General features: G+C 36.7%; 3 protein-coding genes across 5 annotated transcripts in view; all 3 read left to right on the top strand.

Moving 5' to 3' along the window:
• Positions 1-1,326: 1,326 nt before the first annotated feature.
• ciao2b (cytosolic iron-sulfur assembly component 2B) lies at positions 1,327-9,608 on the top strand. Its single transcript, XM_077229295.1, has 5 exons — positions 1,327-1,577; positions 1,765-1,844; positions 1,949-2,074; positions 2,164-2,209; positions 8,519-9,608. The coding sequence occupies exons 1-5, from the start codon at positions 1,451-1,453 to the stop codon at positions 8,617-8,619; spliced, it is 480 nt and encodes a 159-aa protein (XP_077085410.1). The 5' UTR covers positions 1,327-1,450; the 3' UTR covers positions 8,620-9,608.
• Positions 9,609-12,008: 2,400 nt separating this feature from the next.
• Positions 12,009-14,526, top strand: rrad (Ras-related associated with diabetes). Of its 3 annotated transcripts, none has more exons than XM_077229273.1 (5): positions 12,009-12,164; positions 12,273-12,641; positions 12,822-12,895; positions 13,076-13,280; positions 13,498-14,526. In XM_077229273.1, exons 2-5 carry the CDS (start codon positions 12,287-12,289, stop codon positions 13,773-13,775), a joined length of 912 nt encoding a protein of 303 aa, XP_077085388.1. In that variant the 5' UTR covers positions 12,009-12,164; positions 12,273-12,286; the 3' UTR covers positions 13,776-14,526. The 3 variants fall into 3 exon arrangements, with proteins under 3 accessions (XP_077085388.1, XP_077085387.1, XP_077085389.1); XM_077229272.1 differs by having other exon boundaries at positions 12,027-12,164; positions 12,277-12,641; XM_077229274.1 differs by having other exon boundaries at positions 12,056-12,164; positions 12,263-12,641.
• A 179-nt stretch (positions 14,527-14,705) lies between these two features.
• cdh16 (cadherin 16, KSP-cadherin) overlaps positions 14,706-22,220 on the top strand; it is a 52,202-nt gene continuing 44,687 nt past the window's right edge. Inside the window, exons 1-4 of the mRNA XM_077229276.1 lie at positions 14,706-14,778; positions 15,729-15,787; positions 15,878-15,973; positions 19,969-20,103. Coding sequence (XP_077085391.1) covers positions 15,731-15,787; positions 15,878-15,973; positions 19,969-20,103 — 288 coding nt within the window. The 5' untranslated portion in view covers positions 14,706-14,778; positions 15,729-15,730. The remainder of the gene's footprint in view (positions 14,779-15,728; positions 15,788-15,877; positions 15,974-19,968; positions 20,104-22,220) is intronic.

The raw sequence follows: 22,220 nt of genomic DNA, 5'->3' as shown, positions 1-22,220 counted from the left end.
CAAATGTAATTCAAGAAGCTATAAGAGACAGAGCAAATGTGTAACACATGAATTCTCTATGGCAGCTAATGCAGATCTGCAATCTTGCAAATAACACCATAACTAATGTGACACAGTACAATACTTTTGATGAGACCAAAAACAAATAGCAAGGATTGTGTGAGAAAACATAGCCATAGTCTGGGTTTGTCAATTGATTGATAGGGATGATTCATTAAAAAAAAGGATGTACAAATCTTCAAATAGCCTACTAAAATTAAACTTTTTTTTTTTTAGATTGTTTGGACTGTATCTGAAAGTTATTATTATTGTGCAATGAAATGTACAAGCAAATGCTGGCTGTCTCACAATGATTATTACCATTAAATGAAATAAAGAAGATTTATAGCACACTCTGTGATTGTATTGGTTTATAGGATTGCTAGGCCTTGTGTGCTGTCTGTGGTACTCAAGATCTATGCATATAGATGCCTAACAATTAAGTCAAAAGGCTTTTTATAACTGGAATAAGCATTGGTTGGCTCACAAATAGCCAAACCTCACTGTTAAATCAAGGTCGTGCTTTCAAGGTTGATGAATACTGCTTTGATGTGCTAAACCTGAAAAACTAACAATTTTACTTCAAGGAAAACAGAGCTTTGCTTTCTTCTACCTGTTATGTTATTCTGGAGTGTACTGATGACAGTGGCCACCTTGGCAGACAAATGTTTTAGAAATGTTTTGCTCACATCTGCCTCACATGTGTTAGTTAGCCAAATAGGTGTAAATCCATAATACTGAATGCCCAAGTCTCAGCCATACTGTAGCCTATATCACAGAACGTTCATCACCCCTCTTAGTTAAAGACAGATGATTTTTTGTTTCCCCCTTTCAAAAACTAAATCACTTTAAACTGGAAAATTGTCCTGATCCACGAGGTCATTCTGTGCAATGATAATAGTTTAAATCTGAGGTCATTGTTGCCATATCTGAGATAAAATGTTGCAGATGTATATAATGAGAAATGCTCCAAGTATTGCATATAGGCCTATCTGTGTTGATCAGAACAACGCTTTTCAGCATATGTTGAACAAGTAAAAAGGATAGATTTGGGATTAGTATTTTTTTTAACTCCCAAGTTAAAATAAGTAAAACATTGCATGGAAATCTAAATTCTTTTTTGTTTTCTTCTTCTTCTTGTTCTTTTTATTATTATTATTATTATTATTATTATTATTATTATTATTATTATTATTATTATTATTATTATTATCTCTTCAAATGCAAAAATTGCAAGAAAACTGCCGGACTTTTATAAATAAAACTTTTATTTTAAAAAGCGTGTATAGTGTTTCCGGGTTTTATTGTATGACTTCCGGCTGGCTTGTTTTGGCTACGCAGAGTTTTCGAAGTGATCTGACGTCTGACAGCGTTGGTTTTTGGTTATTATTTTATCGTTGAGTAGATAATAATGTCCGGGGGAACTCGACTAGAAAACGCCAATCCTCTGATATTTCAGCGATCAGTGGAAAGACTCCTAACTGCCACTGATGAAGATGAGGATGTAGCGGACCCCATCGATGACAGGGAAATCTTCGATATCCTTTCAAAATACGTTAACGTTACATCATTTGGCTCTCGCTACACAAATGCTGTGTAAAGTCAGCCTTGTTCCTTTGAATGATCCGCCATGTTGACAGTTACTCTTAGCAAACTGCAATAGTTTGGAAAGCCTCAATTTAAAGCATTTTGGATACTTTGAGTCAGACCTTAACTAGTGATCACATCTAATCAGATCGATCAACGATCCTGAGCATCCACTGTCCCTCGAAGAACTGAATGTCGTGGAACAAATGCGCGTCAATGTGAGTCTGATCTGCGAGCAGTTTGAAGAAGAATAGATCTTTACGTTAATCAAATGGATAGAATATTCTATCTGTCTGTCTGTCACGTTCTTCTCTCCGAGTAGGTGAATGATGAGGAGAGCTCAGTGTCTGTGGAGTTCACACCGACTATCCCACACTGCAGTATGGCCACTCTCATTGGCCTGTCTATCAAAGTCAAGCTTCTGCGCTCCCTGCCTGACAGGTTTAAGGTACATTTTAGTGAGCTGGCAAACACAGGCTTGCATTAGGCTTTGGGATTTCCCATCTAAATTATTCGTTTTTGCCTTTTTGTTGTTAGATTGACGTTCACATCACACCTGGCACACATGCCTCAGAGGATGCAGGTAACCGTTATTATAAAATGGTATATTATGAAATAATACATGACATATGAAATGCATTATTTAATCATAGAGGGAGGGGGGGGGGGGGGGGGGGCAGTAGTATTGTGAAATATTATTATAGTTTAAAATAATGGTTTCTATTTGAATATACTCTAAAATATTATTTACTTCCGTGATGCAAAGCTGAATTTACTCCATTCTTCAGTGTCACATGATCCTTCAGAAATCATTATAAAATGAATAGAGGTCTTTTATAACAATATAAATCTTTACTATCACTGTTTATCAATTTAACTCATCCTTACTGATTAAACATTTATTTAAAAAAAGAAAAGAAAGACATTTCTGACCCCAAACTTTTGAAAGGTAGTGTATATTTTAAAAAAATATTTATATGTTAAATATGTTGTTCTTTTTTAAATAAAGAATTGTGAAAAAATATATTTTTTAAATATATTAAGCAGCACAACTGTTTCCAACATTGATAATAAATCAGCATATTAGAACGATTTCTGAAGGATCATGTGACACTGAAGACTGGAGTAATGGCTGATCAAAAGACAGCTTTGCATATATATATATATTAGGGCTTTCAATCGATTAAAAAATTTAATCTAATTAATTACATACTAATTAATTAATCTAAATTAATCGCATACACAATCTTACAATGTTTACATGGTACAATTTCTGGTAAGCTACGTTTTTATTATTATTGCTTGACACAAATTTCACGATTTCAATTTAATTTAATTATTGTGATTTGATGCAATATTGACTCATTTAGATAAATATTAGGTACACAAGATAGGCATTCATTTTTCTCAAAAAAAAAAAATCTCACCCAATGCTGTAAAAATACAGAGAGCCATATCAGCTGGTAGTATTTAAGGTTAAAAATAGCTCAAATTAAATATAATGCGTGTTTGTTACAAATAACAACTTTGATATAAGTAAAAATATAATACATACGTAATATAGTAGTAGGCTACATAAATTTTGAAAAATACTCTCTATAGCTCTTTTTTTATAGCCAACTATAAATGATAATGGCTTTCCTGAGGAAACTTATGGCTAAATGTTATGTGACATAATTGTTCTACAGCTGTTTTATTGACCTCTTTTCGCGGTTGAAAAACACTGATTGATCGAGGAATATACATTTCGGTAAGTTTTAGACTGCCCTACTGTATCTTTCAACATTGGTCAATCGTGTTTATTTACTATTAGCTAGAGATGATCGGTTCACGTGCCGCTATAGGAATCTGTCATGTCACATTTACAAGCGCCAAAACGGTATTGTTTGATTTTCGTAATAAAATTAACAGAATCTGAGAGCTGAGATTTTTTTAATATCATAAGTAACGTGATCTGTCTTGTCTGTTTCCGTGTCCTCTCTTTGGTGCGCAATTTTTCTGTGCGTGAGAAAATGGTTGTGTGACGTGAGAGCGCGTGAAAAGTTACAACACACACACACACACACAAGCGCGCTTTCTCTCAGACACACTCACCGACTCACCCACACACTCCTGGATGCTTTGCATTGATGTGGTACTTTAGAGTTTGACGAACTCTGTTTGTTATAAGTAAATGTTCCAAACAATGATCCAAGCAGCGCGTTCTTGTCTCCCTCATTTTTACACGAATGCTAGAACGGCTCCGCAAAGGTCAAAACGGAATGGATTAATCTGCGTTATTTTTTTTAACGCGTTATTTCTTCTCAGATTAATTAATCGAAATTAACACGTTATTTTGACAGCCCTAATATATATATATATATATATATGTGTGTGTGTGTGTGTGTGTGTGTGTGTGTGTGTGTGTGTGTGTGTGTGTGTGTGTGTGTGTATGTCTGTGTGTGTGTTAGGGCTGGGGCGGTATGGATTTTTTCTAACCGCGGTTGAAAAGCAAGATTTTCCCGCGGTATGGCGGTAAACCGCTTTAAATGAACAGCATGAGTAAGATAGGATCATAAGATGGGTCAGACATAGGCATGTGCCGGTATCAAATTTTCATGCTGCGATTAATTGATTGAGCTTTTATCACGGTATACGGTATTATCACGATATTTTAATTGCACAAGAGAAACAGACGGATTGGGGGTATCTAAAAAAAACTTGCATCACAATGTGTAATTGTGATTGTCAAAACATTAATTTTATTTTTTAGTGACAACATGTTATAATGTTTACATGGTACAGTTACTGAGGCTACTGTTTGTATTATTGCTTAACACAATTTTCATGATTTCAATTAAATTCTTGGATTTAATTTCAATCTTGATTCAATATTGACTCATTTGGATAAATATTAGGTAGGCTACAGTAGATAGCCTGCATTTAATTTTTTCTCAAGAAAAAATATATCTCACATAATGCTGTAAACATACAGAGAGAAATTAAATATAATGCATACAATATAAATATAATAATAATATAAATATAAAAATGTAATATGCCGTAATTTTCATTATAATAACAATTATATAATGACAAGTAAACATATATTAAAATATGTAATATAGTGCACATATTTAGCAAAATACTCCTCTCTATAGCTATTTTCTTATAGTCAACTAACATTAAATGGCTTTCCTGAGGTAAATGTAACGTTCTGTGACATAATTGTTCTCCTGCAGTGTTATTGACCTCTTTCCGTGGTTGAAAAACACTGATTGATCGAAAGTACGTATACCTTGCGGTGGGTTGTACTGTATCTTTAATAAAAAGTAACAGATGATCTGTTTACTTGAACTGAGGCGCGCGATCTGTCACGTCATTTACAAGCACCAAAACAGTATTTATTGTCTGAATTTCGTTATAAAACCTGAGAGCTGATATTTTTTTTCATATCAAAAGTAACCTGCTCTGTCTAGTCTGTCGGTGTCAGTGTCCTCTTTGCTCCGCGATTTTTCTCTGCGTGAGAAAATGGATGTGTGGCGCGAGACCGTGTGAAAGTGTCAATTGCGTGAGTCTCAAGCTGCTGAATGCGTGAGAGTTGGCAGCCATGCGGGGGATAAATAGTCTGCAGCGTTCCTCCTTCCGCCGTGCTTCTTCTCCATGTGAGGATTGTTTACATTAGACTAGAGTGCACACTGCATTCACACAGTGCTTATACATGTGATGTGGGGATTGTTTACATCAAAGTGCGCACGTGTTTTGCGCAGCATATACGCATTGTTTTTTTAAGCGGTTGATGGAAAATAAGCTGATGCGCGTTCTAAAAATCTAAATTCGGATCTATTATTTTTCGGTATTTCGAAGTCCCCGCGATAACAATATAGTGCATATTCATTACCGCGATTTATCGCATTACCGAATACCGGCACATGTCTAGTCAGACACGATTTTGACCACTTTATTAAGTTTTCTTTAGTAGAAAGCCTTTCTTTAAATAAAATTTCGTTTTGTATAAATTGTACCTTAATTTTAATCACCGTTTCATTAACTAATTGCCTTGAATTAATAAATAAGAAGCAAATATAGCAGACATTAGAGATGCACTGATTGATCGGCTGGTGATCGGAATAGGCCGATTTTCACGTGATCGGCCATGATCGGGGACCGGCCGGTTAGTCTGACATATGCCGATTTTTTTTTGCCGGTCAAATGCACTCGGGCGCCGCATGATTAACATCGCGCAAAATCAGCATCACACGTGCACACAGAACGCACATGTAGGAAACCTCGTGAATTATGGCCGTTTCACACCGCAAGCGTAAGCAGCGCAGGGGTTTTTTTTCCCCCGGCGTGCATGTTTATCAATTAGTGCATTCACACCGAGAGCAGGAGCAGCGCGTGAGCGTCGAGCAGGAGCGTCGCGTGAGCAGCAGTGGTGGTTTCGGCGGGGTTTCGGCGCAGAGTCAATTTTTGCTGCGCTGCTCGCGCTCAATTAAAGTGATTGGTTAGCCTGGCTGGACATGTGGCAGATGAGAGAAGAACTGTTTGCGAAAGTGATTGCAATAGTGATTGAAATAGCCTGTGTGTGCGTGTGTCCGTGTGTGTGTGTGTATGTGTGTGTGTGTGTTTTGAGAAACATCTTTATACTGCAAGGCTATATTTATTTTATTTTTATTTGCTATTTATATATTAATTTATTGCCATTACCTGTTTTCATACAGAAGTTTAGTGTTCGTAAATAAGTAAATATATCTTTTTTTTTTTTTTTGTTGAATATATGGAAATGAAAATGGTTCTTCCATACCATAACTCTGCATTTAGATATGTGTGAATTTCCCACACCCGGAGTAATAATTTATATAGTTTTATTTAATTTGTTCAAAAAATGTTCTATGTTCTATGTAAAATTTTCTATTAAAGAAAAGATAGAAAATAAATATTTGTGTTTGCTGTAAAGTGGTTAGAAAAAATGAAACCGGAATCGGCTAAAATCGGTATCGGCAGATCAAACTCATGGGAAATCGGAATCGGCTTAGAAAATTGTAATCGGTGCATCTCTAGCAGACATATAATCAGGTGGACGTCTTGCGCGTGAACTGGAGCTCGTCTTATAAATGAACCGAAACTCGGCGTAGGCTAGGCCTAAATGTCTACTTTTGAACAAAATTCAAAACGAAATGATACAATTTTAGGCTACAGTAGCCTAGTCAGGTAAGGTCAGGTTTGCCGATGTGCGTTATAGGCTTTACTTATTTATATTTATCCCTGTGTGCCGAGCGGAGACGGAGTTCACTGCTGATATTCTGGGGATACAACATATAATCAATATACTAGGGACTTTAGCCTTTAAATATATTTGCTGCATTGGATCTTTCTAGAGCAGCCAAGAGCTTTCTAGCCTCGCATTGCTCATAGACCTTATACAGTCAGCGCCGCGGATGCGGTTTTCGAAAATGTATCAAAAAACCGCTGGTGCGGGTGGATGGCGGACAGATGATGAATTTTGTGATGCGGTTGCGGATGAAATAATAATAGCCCATCCGCGCATCTCTAATACGAATGGAATGTTATTATGTGTCGTGGAACACTGCGCTTCCCAACTCGCGAAAGGTCGGATTTGCTCCATCTTTTGATGATAAGTTTTGTTTATAAAACCTTGAATCCATGTAAGACACAATATCATTAGACATAATCCATGTCATTAGAATCAATGAATCCATGTCATTAGACACAACATGCACACATGTGCAGGCCACTGTTTTTTTTTTGGTTTTTTTTGCGGTGATGACGGTGACGAGCTCAGACCCGTGGTTGGAGTCACGTGACCGCGGTATTGCGGTAATGTGGTAACCGTCCCAGCCCTAGTGTGTTCAGCCTATAGCCTATATATGGATACCTGTATATTACATACATTATGCATGGCATATGTGTTTGATACATCAGGCTTTTATAGCCCATTTAGGATGGATAAATATGGAACTCACACAAGAAAAAAATGCATGCATATTTTTCAGTCCACTGAGTAAAACTGTAATTTTGTGCAGATATTGTTATCTTTATACGTCCAAAACATAAGATACATTTTTGATAGCTTGTAATATAAATTATAAGATTTGTATTACAGTATAGCATTCCTAAAATGCATATTCATATGATTTGTTACTCATCTCCCAATAATGTCTTAGTAAGATCCAAGATAATGTTAAATATTAAGATGTTAAAATGCTTTGTTTTATGATCAAAGCTCTGTAGTTGTGGGTGGCAAAACATATAAATGCAATGCACTGCAATGATGATTAAGAAATGTAAAAATAAACATTCCCCAACAGCCTATTATATCATATTTGATTCATACATTATCATTATTTTTTTCAATGCATATGTAACACTTCACCTGTGTCCTACTCACACCACTCAGTGCGGGCCTCAAACCCGGGTCTCCAGCGTGAGTCTCAGGCGCTCTAACAAGGAGGCTAAAGACTGCAGCCTATAGCATAAGTCGCTAGAGCGCCTATTGAGATCAGAGGAGTGAGGGCAACTACTAGCTGGCCTCCGTTACACATGCATTATCAAATAAAAAGAAAGTTCCCTTAGTCTAGGAAATGTTCATTTTTAAATATTACTTACAATATAAAAGTTATTCTTATGTTTACAGGTGTACTACGTCCTGAAGGTGGACTTTTTTAGAATTATACTAAAGGCCTTTTACTTGAACCATCAGTCAGTGTGCAGAAAGCATGTAATAGATTGTGTGCATCGTGTTTTTCGGAAAAGTGTTGATAATATAAAGGCCTTAGAAATCAATGTATCAAAAATGGTACAGTAGGCTTTATGAGTTAATGTAACATTTTTTTTTAATCACACAGCACCCTGTTGAGTTTTATAATATGTTGTGTTTTTTCTCCTCCAGTCAATAAGCAACTCGCTGACAAAGAGAGAGTGGCAGCAGCTCTGGAGAACTCTCAGCTTCTGGAGGTGGTCAACCAGTGTCTGTACACCAGAAACATGTGATCAGAAGAAGCCTGCCGCTCTAGTGTGCTCTTTTGACACGTTATCTTGATCGAACTCCTAAAGGCAAGCCAGAGTTGTGTCATGATGATAATAAAAATGTGAGCGGCTTTATCATTATTGTTATTGTTTTGCTTCTTTTAAAATTCTATTTTGCTACACTCACACTACCAGATCAGGAAGACTGGTTAGTACTTATAAAGTGGGAGTTGAGCTAAAACAGTATCAGGAAAGGAAACCACAGTAATATAAAAACGAATTCTGTTTCCACATACGTTCTCTGTTACGTGGGTACAGAACGGAAATTTATTCTGTAACTATGTCATATATTTGTGAATATGTTAAAAAAACGACTTTTAATAGTAGTCTCTTTTTGACATACCATCCTTTTAGAGTTGTTTTCAAAGACATTTCTTGATCAAAATGGAGCACGTGTACAGCAGAAATAGTTTGGACTGCTTTGTTTTGTACCTCTTGTTTTTGGCAATAAAAAATTGAAAATTAATTTTGTGAGTTTAAGAAAAAGTTCAAGCAATTACCCATAAGCCAACAATATTTTTCCAAGGTCAGTTGTATTGTTGTTATAGTAATCTATTTACTGTAATCTGATATTTTTTCTTGCATAAGCTTGATTGCAAGGTAACAATAAATTAAAAAAGGCTAAAAATAAATAAATAAAATAAAATATAGGCCTAATTTGTATGCTGTGGTATAAATATTTCATTTCTCCAGATAAATCAAATAAGGGATTGACTGGTACATGGGTATAGCATTATCCATCATTACTTCACGGCTCTGCGGAAAACTTGATTCTGATTGGTCAATTGCGCCATCCAGCGTTATGATATTCCCAGATAACAACTGCTCAAAACAGATAACGCAGTTTCATCCGGGTTACTAAAGCCAACAGTGCTATGCCCTTGCTAGGAACATTTTTTCTTTGTGGAAGTTTTGCGTTTGGTGAGCTAATAAAATATTATTACTCAGTCGAATCAATATTTTGTGTACAGTTATTTAATTAAGTATTGTGGACTCGCTCTCTCTTGTTTCCTACAAGCGCAGCTGCTGCTATTTTATGACTATTGTTTTGTACACTGTTGGATTATGAGATACAAACAGGTACGATTTTGCAACAGTTAAATCTGAAATCAATATATATATATATATATATATATATATATATATTATCCCCATAATTATTTCTGTGACGAAATCCTGTGAACTAAGTGGTATGAATGACTGTATACCGTATCTCCTAAATGTCCGTTTAGTTTGAAAGAGCAACTGCTCTCACCGCGGAAGCTTTGCGTTTAAAGACCTAATAAAATATTTCAACTCAAGTAAATAACTAGACACAAAATATTGATCTATGTGGCAAGTAGCCATGTAATAAGTGGGATGATGTACATCCAGCCGGTGGTTCTCTCAAAATAAACCCCTTCAGGCTGATCAAGACCCCGTCGGGGGTTATTTTGAGAGAACCACCGGCTGGATGTACATTATCCCTTACTTAACTTTACACTAGACACTTCACAAAAGAGGCATGGTAACATCTGTTGAATTAGCTATTATTAACCTTCATCACAGACCATTGACCTTACGCTCTATGTTATTGCAATTTAACAAGCTAGTGACCTGTGTTATAATTAAGTTATAATTGAAACTTTTTTGTCATCTAAAGGTTTGAAGATAATCCATAGTCTGTCTAAGCTAAAGGCAGAAGACAGTGGTGATATACAGATACTATAATAAGCACAATAGGTACTAAGCAGTAGATTTAGATTACACTTGCTTGGCTTTCAAGTCATAAAAAGTGCTTTCTCTGGCATGCATTAAAAATGCATGATAGATATAATTTCATGTAACAGAACTCTTATTCAATAGTCTTGTTATAAATGACCAGACTAGCTAACGTTGCAAGTCTTTTTCGGTCCGGTCATAAAATACCGAACTTTCAAATAATTTTTTGTTATCGTGCATCTATAAGTAGAAAGGACATATGTCAGGTCACATCTTTGTGTCTTACAATCTCATTGTCTGAATAAAACAGTACATTGTAAATGATGCAGTGCATCAACTAACTGTGATGTGATCTATACATTTATTCTGCTTATGATTATGTCCAAGACTTGTCCAAGCTTATGTCTGTTACTCTGTATAGTGTTTCTTTGTGGTTAACCAGTTATACACCAGGCCTTGGCATAGGCTAGGTGAATTTTAAAAGCTAGGGCAGGCTATAAAAAAAAATCCATAACTTTGGCAAGTCATTGCAATGCATAAACATCCTCCACATAAGAAGTCGGTGTGTAAAAGAATTGAGTGGAGCCTACTTGCCAAATTAATTCAAAGTCAGAGAGCCGTTCTCTACATATGATAGCAAATGAATAAAAAAAAAATCTGATCTAATAAAAAATGAAAAATGGCCATTTATGTACCGATCCTTGACACTAGATGGCAACATTGAACTACCTATAAATGCACTCCAGCAATGTGATGAGAGGGTCGTTTTGCCCTTGAGAATTACAGGATATAGGCTATATATTTTAAAAAAGGTTTCAAATGATGATGTTTCAAGACGTACGTGATATTTTGGTGACTTTACAATTTGTAACTATGTCATGAATTAATTTAATTTAAATTTAATGTACCAAACTGTCCAAGTATTTTAATTTTGTTGCTGTAGAATACTGATGATAATAAAAAGGTGGTAAAATTAAAAACATAATGATGACTTAAAAATTGTCCTTTCCAGCAGCTGTAACCAATAATATTAGGCTAATATAGAGCACAGTTTGCCACACAAACAAGAAAACATCAGGATAACAAACATAACACTAAAATAATACTATAAATACTGACTAAATAACATAACATGCTACAGAAAACACCCCAGTGTAAGAGAGAGAAAGATAGAGAGAATTTAAAATGCATTCTGTAATTCGTATAGGCTACTTCTAACATTTGACAGAGAAATTACATAGACGTTGTCTATTGAAATATATTTGACCATATATGGTTATTGGCATCTTATACTAATTTACAGCATTTTCACATTGTTTGGCCTATAAAAAATATGATTTTACAGTGCAGCTGTTCTCCGGCTATAAGACCATTAAACCAGGTAAAACCACCAAGATGTTTGTTTCAGCAGTGTAAAAAAAAAAAAGAGTAGGCTACCCTGATTTCTTTTCTTGAACCATTGATGACTCGCTACTAGCCTTTACAGACAAAGACCGCATTTGGCGGAACCTTATTAAGCCCATCTTCCACGCACTACACGAGCAGGGGGGGAGGGAAGACCCTCTCTTCTGGACGCCCTCGCAAGATTGTGAATCACACCCCCCTCCCTCAAAATCATGATACTACTATAAGAGAGAGTGATTCTCCGAGGCAAGCCCTCCCTCGGGCTGACGTCACTCACTCGCATAAATAAGGCATCCGTATCGTCAGAGAGTATAACCGAAACCCTCAGTGGAAGAATAACGGAGTTAAAACGGGACAACTGGAATTTTGACATTGAACGGAAGACGTTATAGCCGCACTCACATGTAAGTACAATTTTGACATGTTTTAATATCTTCTTATCTCTTGTTAATATTATAAGTGTAGCTATAAGTATATAGTAGCTACAGTTGTTATAATATAGTTCTACACAGACAGGTTTGGAGTCATGACTTTGAACAAAGGAGACAAGTTGAGGAACATGGATAAGAGGAGAGGTAGCATGCCGTTTCCCCTCCACCTGCAGAACTTGCACAGAAGGAGCATGCCGGTAGACGACCGAGAGCTGCACTCGATGCCCGAGGCTCAACTCAACGAGCTGTCCAGCCTCATGCGCTTCAGTCCGGGAGAGCAGCACAGGAACAGCTGCGTGTCCGACTCCTCCGACTCGGTCATCTCCTCCGGCAGCGACTCAGACGGACAGGTCTACAAGGTGGTTCTCTTGGGCGAGCACGGCGTTGGGAAGTCGAGTTTGGCGAGAATATTTGGTGGAGTTGAAGACAGTAGCGACTGCGAGGAAACTGGTAAATACCTATATTGCATCTTGTAGGCTACCCTTCAGACCTATATCATTTCAGAAGATTTTAGAACACAGTCAGTCTTAAGTGCAGCATCTGTCTTAAGTGACGTGGTCCTTTTTAAAAAATAAAAATAAAAAACCTGTGTGATATATCCTGTGCTTATGTATTGCACTTTCATTTCAGGAAACACATATGACCGATCCCTTGTGGTTGATGATGAGGAGACATCAATCCTTCTGTATGATATATGGGAACAGGTAAGCAATCAACATTAAGAGTAATATTTATTCACGTATTTATTTTAAATTAATTTATCTAATTACAAATAATAAAATATTTTAAATTAATTAAAACAAATAAAAATGGATTTAAAAAATGGAATGGCTTATGATCACCATAAACTTTGCACTTTATAAATGTCCATTTTATTCCTACAGGATAACAGCCAGTGGCTGAAAGATCAGTGCATGCGTATGGGAGATGCCTATATCATCGTGTACTCGGTGACAGACAAGTCCAGTTTTGAGAAAGCTTCAGAGCTACGAATCCAGCTGCGCAGAGCTCGGCAGTCGGAAAACATCCCAATCATCCTGGTGGGAAACAAGAGTGACTTGGTGCGGTCCCGAGAAGTTTCTGTAGATGGTAATATTTCACCCATCTTCTTCTGTATTTTAAATATGGCATGTAGAAACACAGACTTTTCAGCCTTTGGTTGGAGTCATGTTTTGGATAAAGTACTCATCTCTCCTGAGCTTTGAGGAACAGCCAGGAGGCATATAGTAATGATGACACTGTAGCCTCAGTCCCTCTGGTAATGGAGTTATTGCTCACCTGCATCTCTTTTTCCGTGTCTCTCTAGAGGGCAGTGCCTGTGCCGTTGTGTTTGACTGCAAGTTCATTGAGACCTCAGCTTCCCTGCATCACAATGTGCGCGACCTCTTCGAGGGCATTGTACGGCAAATTCGCCTTCGCAAGGACAGCAAGGAAGAGAATGCACGCCGCATGGCCAACTGTAAGCGCCGCGAGAGCATCAGCAAAAAGGCCAAACGTTTCCTAGGCCGTATGGTGGCCCGGAAGAACAAGAAGATGGCCTTTAGACAGAAGTCCAAATCCTGTCACGACCTGTCAGTGCTCTGAAAAACTGGACTAATATGCCCTCTGATACCCACGACCAGAAGCTGTGTGTTTTTAATGCTAATATAAGGACTATTTAGCTGTACAGACAAATATGAACTTGTTTTGTAAACTGAAAAAGAGATTATATGAAACAAAACTGACAAAATCATGTTGATTATGTTGGCCGGGCATGAGGCTTTTTTTATTGTTACGTTACTTTTTTTTGTTTCGTTGCCTTAATATGTATAGTTGTCAAATTCTACGCATGTAAATAGGAGGTAAATCCACTAATCACAATGTTCCCTTCGGAGAGCTATGGTTATGTTTGCACTGAGGCAAAAGAAATTGGTTCTTTTCCTGATGTGCACTACAGCTGTATCAGATGTGGAATGCACATGTGTGCATATAGATGAGCACAAGTCATTTTTCTTGTTGAAATAACTTATGGAATCTAATGTTACTTGAAACTGAGTGCGCAGGTTCGTAACTCAGCCAAGACACCAAACTAGAAGGTTTGGGGTTTTTTGAGTGGGGGAGGGGAGGGGAGGGCAAGAGGCAATATAAATAAGAAGTTTCAATATAAGAGGTCTGACATATGGCTACTTCGACATCTATGCTCCGTGTGCAAATGACGACATAGAAGCAATAAATTATGTTTTGTGAGCTGTTTTTAACAACGTTTGATTTGCACTTAAAGGTATTTAATATTATCGAGTTGTTAATTTTGTTACATGTTTACAATTGGTTTTATAATAAAATATATAAAAAACAATCTGAATTTACACTTTCTACAAACACAAAATACATGATTCAAACTTGAGGCTATAATACCATGTAATTTATTCCCTCATACATATGCAAGCCAAGGACGATGTAGTATAATTGGAGGAAACAAGGTAGTTAAAGGTTTTCTCAGATGAATTAAGAAAGCTAATCATTAATCAGAGAGGCTACAAGGCAGATGTAATGCTCTTCTAACGCTTTAGCCATTCTATATTTTGCTATCGGCAAGTGTGAACGGGAGGTAAGAGCTGCTTTTATTCAACAACTAGGCCTGATAAACATAAGAAAAAAAGCTCGTAAGATTTTGCTGTATCTGTCAGTTCACCCTGACGTTAATTTAGAGATTTTTGTTGTCGTTTTAAATTATTTTGCGTTGTTTTTATTAGACACGTAGCCTATATATTTTATCATAAAACATCCGCATTTTACTTGTCACAGTAGACTATTATATATATATATATATATATATATATATATATAGCCTATATTTTTTTTAAAGTGCGATCTATTTAGTTCTGTGTCACAAGGCGTAGGCTGTATATATATATTTTTTTCCTTTACTGACGTAATCACAGAGTAGCTACAGATGTTCGTTTATTTTATTTTATGTTTTTGTTTGTTTGTTTTCAGTGATGTAATCGCTGCGTACGATTTGTCATTTTTTGACACTGGTAGGCTATACCTGACGTATATTCTTCTTTTGTGTACTGTATTAAAAAAGAAGTTAGCCTAAATCGTGTAGCTGTCCCTGAAAAAAAGCGCACAGAAGTAGCTCAACACTTACGTGATGTTACATTAATGAGATGTACTCGAGTTTGAACATTAACTGGAAAAAGTATGATGGCATGGCACGCTTGATTCGTTCACTCAGCCAAATACATTATCTTAAGGGTGTAGGCTACCCAATGGTGTTTATTTTATTTTATTTTTTATTTAAACATTTGTAGAAATGCACTACAGTACATTCACATACGATTCTAAGTGTTCAGCAACAGGTGGCTCTTGTTTAAAAAAATAAATAAAAATCAACACAAACTTAGGCAGCTACTGAGTGCACCTTAAAAGTAAAACCAGTAGTCAATTGATATCTTCGTCTCTTCTCTGTGTTAAAAAAAACTGAACAAAACTGAAGCTTGAACTTTAAAGCAAATAAGCATAAATGCTAAAATTATGTTGTTGTTTTTGTCTCAGGCATGAATGCCGCTGTTGGCTCGATGGAATCTCTGAGTGCTTGCTTTATTGCACTGAGCGTAAGTTCTCTTGGCCTTTTTGTCTGGAATATATACATTTTTATCACTCACCATGATTTAACTTTTGCAATTAATTGCTTTCTATTTTAGGTGCTGACTCAGAACATTTTGCTTTCTGAGACCGCTCATCTTAAAATTGGTGTTCCTGAAAACTATGATGGTATTTTCCCATGGTACCTCACCAAGGTGAGTTTTTTCTGTAAGGAGGACAACATTTGTTTGGAAAGTTTACATGTTAGTAGAAGATGTAGCTTGGCTCATATGGGGTATATTTGTCCACTGTAAAAATAAATATATACTAGAAAATAATAAATAAATTGACTGGGGAAGTGTGTGTAGACTGAGTGTAGCTCAAATAGATGAAGAGTAAGGGCCATAAAGCATTTTATACAGGATGACACAGTTTGGCAATTTGTCTAGCAATGGTTTTGTTGACTAGGCTGATGAAAAGGGCATTGCAGTAATCAAGATGGGAAATTATGAAGGCAAGTGGCATGTAGAATGTCAGACTCTCTCATTCTCATATTACATGGTGCGGAGGTGCGCCGTTTTGCAGTCCAGACCAAAGAAGTGATGTAATCTTCAAATGTGAGAAGATGTTACACCAAGGTTCTGAACATTTTAGTTGGGTAAAAAATTTAATAAGCAGTTCTGACAGATTAAGCAACATATTGTCAGATCTGGTGACTAAAATACCACAAAGATTACTGAGTGAAAGAAATTGTCCTGCGTGTTATTTATAGACTGGATTTAGTTGGTTAAAATGGACTGTCCTTGTGCTGTGTTCCGAATGACTAAAGAGTTTTGTGAATGTATTAAAGGGGTAGTTCAGGATTTTGGACATCGGACCTCATTTCCAAGTTAGCCGGGGTGTTATTTATCAGTGGAGACAGTTTTCAAAAATTTTCATCCAGTCCTTCCAGTTGCATAATTCGCCGGTGCTAGGCTAGCGAGAGTCAACGATATCTGCTAGCCTCCCATTAAAAACAGTTTTACCCACTCCACAGTACACCAAAAGCAAATAAATTATAACGCCAGACTATCGATATAAATGTCTGTTGAGAGAATAATGTTATAAAATCAAACTACTCTTGCATCTCAGTGATCGCATTACATTTACAGGAACTAGTTTCTCAGCAGTGACGGGATTTTACTTTGCTCCGGTTAGTAGTACTGCGCCGAAAAGAAAACACAGAACAGAAGCGCACTGTTTTTAATGGGAGGCTAGCAGATACCGTTGCCTCGCGCTAGCCTAGCACCGGCGAACTATGTGACTGGAAGGACTGGATGAAAAATTTTTAAAACTGTCTCCACTGATAAATAACACCCAGGCTAACTTGGAAATGAGGTCCGATGTCCTGAACCACCCCTTTAATGACTGCTTCTAAGAGCAATGTAGAGAAAGGACTGAAAAAGCAGAGCATTAAAACATGCCATTCAATAAATCCTACATCCCACTCCTCAGAGCACTCAGAACTCAAGGTACAATTATGAGCAGGCATTCACGCAACAACCAGTCATCACCAAACTAAATATGGAGCTCCTGTACAATGCTTTACTTCAAGCCTTGTGTCAGAAATCTTTACCAGATGCCATTTAGTAATAGCCCAGTTGCTCTCCAAAAAGCTTTTTGCTTATAGACACTGTAATTGACGGCATTTCTGAAGGACTGTTTGGGTCCTAGTCCTTCTTGCTCACCATTTCTGAATTTGCTATCAAAACATTCTCTGTGCAGTGTCCAAATCAAGTATAATGGCCTACATGTGAGTGGGTGGATAATTAACCACACCCTGTGTGATCACAGAAGGGACAGGATGATGGCTACAGAATATTTGTTTAGGCTTTAAAAATAAGTGACAAATGAGGGCTGACGGATTCATGTATTTTTTTTTTAATTATTGTTTAGCTCTCACCGGAGTGTTGTATTCTTGCTGCAAGGCCACCAGAACTGATAATTTTTTGGTAGCTTTTTTTTGCCAAGCATGGGTTTAAAACACTGTTCCCTGGATATCCTGTGCAGGTGCGCAGGCTGCATATCAGATTGAACAGACAGGGGGAAAGGCAAGCTACAAAGTGCCACTCAAGTCATGCTGTGTGCAATTTGCACTTCAATCAATCTTTACCTTTCCCAAATAAACACTCACTGGCATGCTGTTCTAAATATGCAGGGTAAGCATGGGAAAAAGCTATTCAGAGTTACATTCCAGGAACCAAACAAAATAATTAAAATTCACTGCATGGAAATTATTGGTATGACACGGGCTATTCTGGTTTGTGTGCTATTTAAGACATGTGATCACACTGTACCTAGCATTGGATGTGCCATTTTACACTAAGCATTTACAATGTGTAGCCTCATGCTCAGCTTAATTCAGAATATCCGTGCGAATTGGTGTCAACCACTGATTCACATATCTGCTGTCAACAGCAGCAGCCATGTTTGTTCACACTCACAGACATTTAGAGAAGGGGTCAGCCAAACATCAGTCTCACTGACTGTCCTACTACACAACCAGTGGCCTTGTTTACACTAGCAGGCATTAATGTGCCCTTCAAGTGGAGTTGGAATTTCATAATTATTAGTTGTGACGTTGGAAGGAGCATGTCAACCTGAAACACTGATAGATCAGATTGAGAGATCAGCAGTGTTGGGTTAAGTTACTTTTTAAAAGTAATGCATTACAATATTGCGTTACTCCCTAAAAAAAGTAACTAATTGTGTTAGTTACTTTTTATGGAAAATAATATTAAGTTACATTTACGTTACTTTTTCTCAACTGGGCTGGACTTGATTGTTGATTAGAATTGATTGAAAATCAAAATTTCTATTTTTGGCAAAAGTAAATGACCTTTCACACCAAAAGTGAAATCATTGTACACTTTAAATCTTACTTTGTTACTTTAAATCTTACTTTGTATTTAGTTTGATTATTAATAAGTGATAGATTTGGAAAAATATTCATCTTTTTGAGTTCAGATGTAGTTATATGGGTTTATTGTTCACAATATGTTTTGTTTAAACTACTTCTGTGTTAATTTTACAACTTTTATGTGTGACTTATTATAAAAACAAACAAGAAGATACGTAAAACTTTTTATGCATTTTGCCCGTTCGATTACACATCAGCAACCTTTTTGGTGCCTGAAAACGCAAATGTTTGAAAACGGGTTTCAAAGTGCAAGTTTTTGAAAACGGTCTCCGTAAACAACAAAAACACGAATCTCTGAAGACGATGACATCGTGCACATGTATTATGTGTTCAGTCTCTAGTGTTTCATCGCCATCTAATGGCCTGGCAGCAGAATACAGGGTTTTTAGTCATTTTCGCGGATCCTTGTGAATGAAAATGGTGTCGCCTGTACGCGGAAAACTTAAAGGAAAAACTCGTTGTCATCTAAAGGTACCTTGTCTGATTAAGCTTTGCTTGTATTCTGTGTAAAATCTACTAACTTTAAAAAAAAAAAAAAAAAGCATGCTACTAAGAAGACAAGAGGTCACCTACACAATGCAAAGTTTCAGGAGTGACAACTGCACAAATGACCCCAAAGCAAAGCAGTTTTCATGTGATTCTTCTAAAAATAAATTGCATGGCTGAGCATATTAGACCTGGCAAAGCCCAAGGTGGAATGGGCAGGGTTTGTGTGATTTGAATGCAGATATGATGACTAGATAGGATTATATTGAAATCATATCCCCAACTCTCTCGATATCAAGCAGTGACCGGTAACAAAAACTTTTACACTTGTTTTGCCTTTACATGCCTTTGGTGTGATAGACCCGGGTTCGAATCCCCTGTGAGGCACCAATGTGTCCCTGAGCAAAACACTTAACCCCTAGTTGCTCCAGAGGCGTGTGATCTCTGAAATATGGCAATTGTAAATCGCTTTGGATAAAAGCGTCAGCTAAATGAATAAATGTAAATGTAAATGTTTTTCAGTGCATTTTAATGTCAAGTGTGAACTGAGACAGTACTCACTAGAGCCTCTGTGCATAATGATGTCTGTCAAAACAAGCTGGTTACTAAATAAATAGATAAAGCAATATCTGTTAAGTCTTTCAGAACAATTTATTTTATTTTATTTATTTATTTATTTATTTTACAAATAAATAGAACACGAGTAGCCTACAGTTTCCCATTATAGATAAGTTTTTATATGTTTACCATATTTTGATATTTCAGTTGCTGGATCTCCCCCTGGCCTATTCTGATCTGACTGTGAGTGGTGATGATGAAGGGATTTTTGGGGTAGAGTCAGGCTTCCTGTATGCCCTTAAACCTCTGGACAGAGAGAAGCAGCCATCCTACTCCTTACAGGTGCAGAATCATAAAGGACATTTCCTTTTTCTTAGAAAGTAATGTTCCGTTGTCTTTTATCTATATTTAATGTCATTTTTTCAAGATACATTGAAGACATCAGGATAACCTTGTATCAATTCCATTTCAAGAATATCTGTTTTTTAACAATCATTGTTACAGAAGTTCTTTGTAAAATGCATGTTACTTTGAGATGCATGTCAATTCGGCATTAACTACTACACAGCTTCTTGAATCATGGATGTTCAATATGGAAGTAAAATAATGCCAAATGTTTTGAAACAAAAAGCCTGTTGAAAATATAGCCTACTACTTGAAAAAAAATATGCATTGTATTAACCCTGCTTGTATTTTAATGCATTGTATTTTTAGGGCTTTAATTTTTATGGGCTGAAATTTTGCATGGTTGAATATTTAAGCTGTGAATATTTAAATTCAAAACATTTCAAACAAATTTTCATTAGTAAAATTTCAATAATCCATATTCACCTTTCATATTTCACTTCCAAAATATTAAAACTGATTAAAAATACAACCTATAATATTCAACAGGTGGTTTTCGGTCCATTTTATTTCGCTTTGCAAATTCGCTTCCACAAATTCAGTGGTTCAAATTCGACAGTAAATTCAACGTTGACGTCCAGGAACTGCAGAAAAAGCAGTAGATTACCGAGCATAATCTCCATCTGCTGTTAGTCGACCTCACTAGCAGGAGGTGCAAGCGTGTGTTGTTGACGAAGACCAGAGCAACAGTTAGAGCCATATACATCATAATATCTATGGTTAGAGCAAGCCATTTATTCATAAACCAATTTACAACAATGTAAGTGTATCTGTGATTATTATGTTTTATGTGAAATTCAGTGTCTTCACGATTACTTTCCCTGTGTAGCCTAACGTTACATGCATCTCTACCGTGAATCGAGATTATAATGTTATTCCCCCGATGCGGATGTATAGGCCTACAGATCCAATGTTACATTTGAGTTTGACATATCTATTGGTTGTTTAGTTGCCTCGACCTTATATTGCGGCGATTGTGCTGCACGCAGTAGCAGCTAGGCTAGGCTAGGGTTTCCCTCAATACGTCAGGATTACCCTGCTGAACATATAAAACGCTTAAAGTAGCTTAATGGACTAATACAGTGATATAAAAGACCAAACTCGCAGGCAAGCAGAAGGACTCAGAATATTAACTTAACGCGCAAAGTTTAAAGCTGAGCGTTTCTCAGTCATACTGGCATTTAAGTTGGCTTGACATTGCACATTCGCACATTTAGGGACCGTCTCTAAAGTTACATATGACATTGGTATACACATTTCTAACTTCAATAGCATTTGAAGAGAACGACTTGCAGTCATAAAACCAACTGTAAAGTGTTCATGTTGGTGTCAGGCATAATGCGCAATTTATTCAAATAAATTGAAGTTTGCTATTGAAGTTAGAAACGTTTAGGCCTATAGGACTACCAATGTTACTTTAGAGACGGTCCCAAAATGTGCGAATGTCAAGCCAATTTTACATTTAATTATTTAGCAGACGCTTTTATCCAAAGCGACTTAAGTTACAGGTAAACTAACAATTTAGGACAACGATATGAAAGTGCTATGACCCTTCCCAGATTAATCATGTATGTAGGAATATTAACATGTATGTAGGCATACTTCCCCAATAGGGTTCGAGTTTGGTCTTTTATATCACTGTATTAGTCCATTAAGCTACATTAAGCGTTTTGTCCTGATGGAAGGGGAATCCTTGAGTATGATGGGGTATTGAGGGCAACCGATTATAATCCCGTTCAGGGTAGAAAAAGTTGATAACATGTAGCCTAACACAAGGAAAGTAACAATGAAGTTAATGAATGAAACATAAAAACAGCTTTTGTGCATATATACGGACCCAGATAATCATTACAAAAAAACTAAATGCATGCTCAATTGTTGTAAATGAGTTTTTATGAATGAATGGCTTGCTCTAACTGTTGCTCTGGTCTTCGTCAACAACACACGCTTGCACCTCCTGCTGGTGAGGTCGACTAACAGCAGATGGAGACTATGCTCGGTAATCTACTGCGTTTCCTGCAGTTCCTGGACGTCAACGTTGAATTTACTGTCGA

This window comes from Siphateles boraxobius, unplaced genomic scaffold (genome assembly GCF_051911475.1).
Source record: "Siphateles boraxobius isolate OS27281-9 unplaced genomic scaffold, OSU_SipBor_1 130, whole genome shotgun sequence".
Classification (NCBI taxonomy): domain Eukaryota; kingdom Metazoa; phylum Chordata; class Actinopteri; order Cypriniformes; family Leuciscidae; genus Siphateles; species Siphateles boraxobius.
This window is presented reverse-complemented; position numbering and strand designations above follow the sequence as displayed.

Excerpts from the sequence above, each read along its gene's own strand:
- rrad (XM_077229272.1), top strand. Across the intron at positions 12,896-13,075 it reads TGTATGATATATGGGAACAG|GATAACAGCCAGTGGCTGAA; the intron begins GTAAGCAATCAA and ends TTATTCCTACAG. Across the intron at positions 13,281-13,497 it reads CCGAGAAGTTTCTGTAGATG|AGGGCAGTGCCTGTGCCGTT; the intron begins GTAATATTTCAC and ends GTGTCTCTCTAG.
- ciao2b (XM_077229295.1), top strand. The coding sequence starts at position 1,451 with ATGTCCGGGGGAACTCGACTAGAAAACGCCAATCCTCTGATATTTCAG. Across the intron at positions 1,578-1,764 it reads CGATGACAGGGAAATCTTCG|ATCTAATCAGATCGATCAAC; the intron begins ATATCCTTTCAA and ends ACTAGTGATCAC. Across the intron at positions 1,845-1,948 it reads TGGAACAAATGCGCGTCAAT|GTGAATGATGAGGAGAGCTC; the intron begins GTGAGTCTGATC and ends CTCTCCGAGTAG.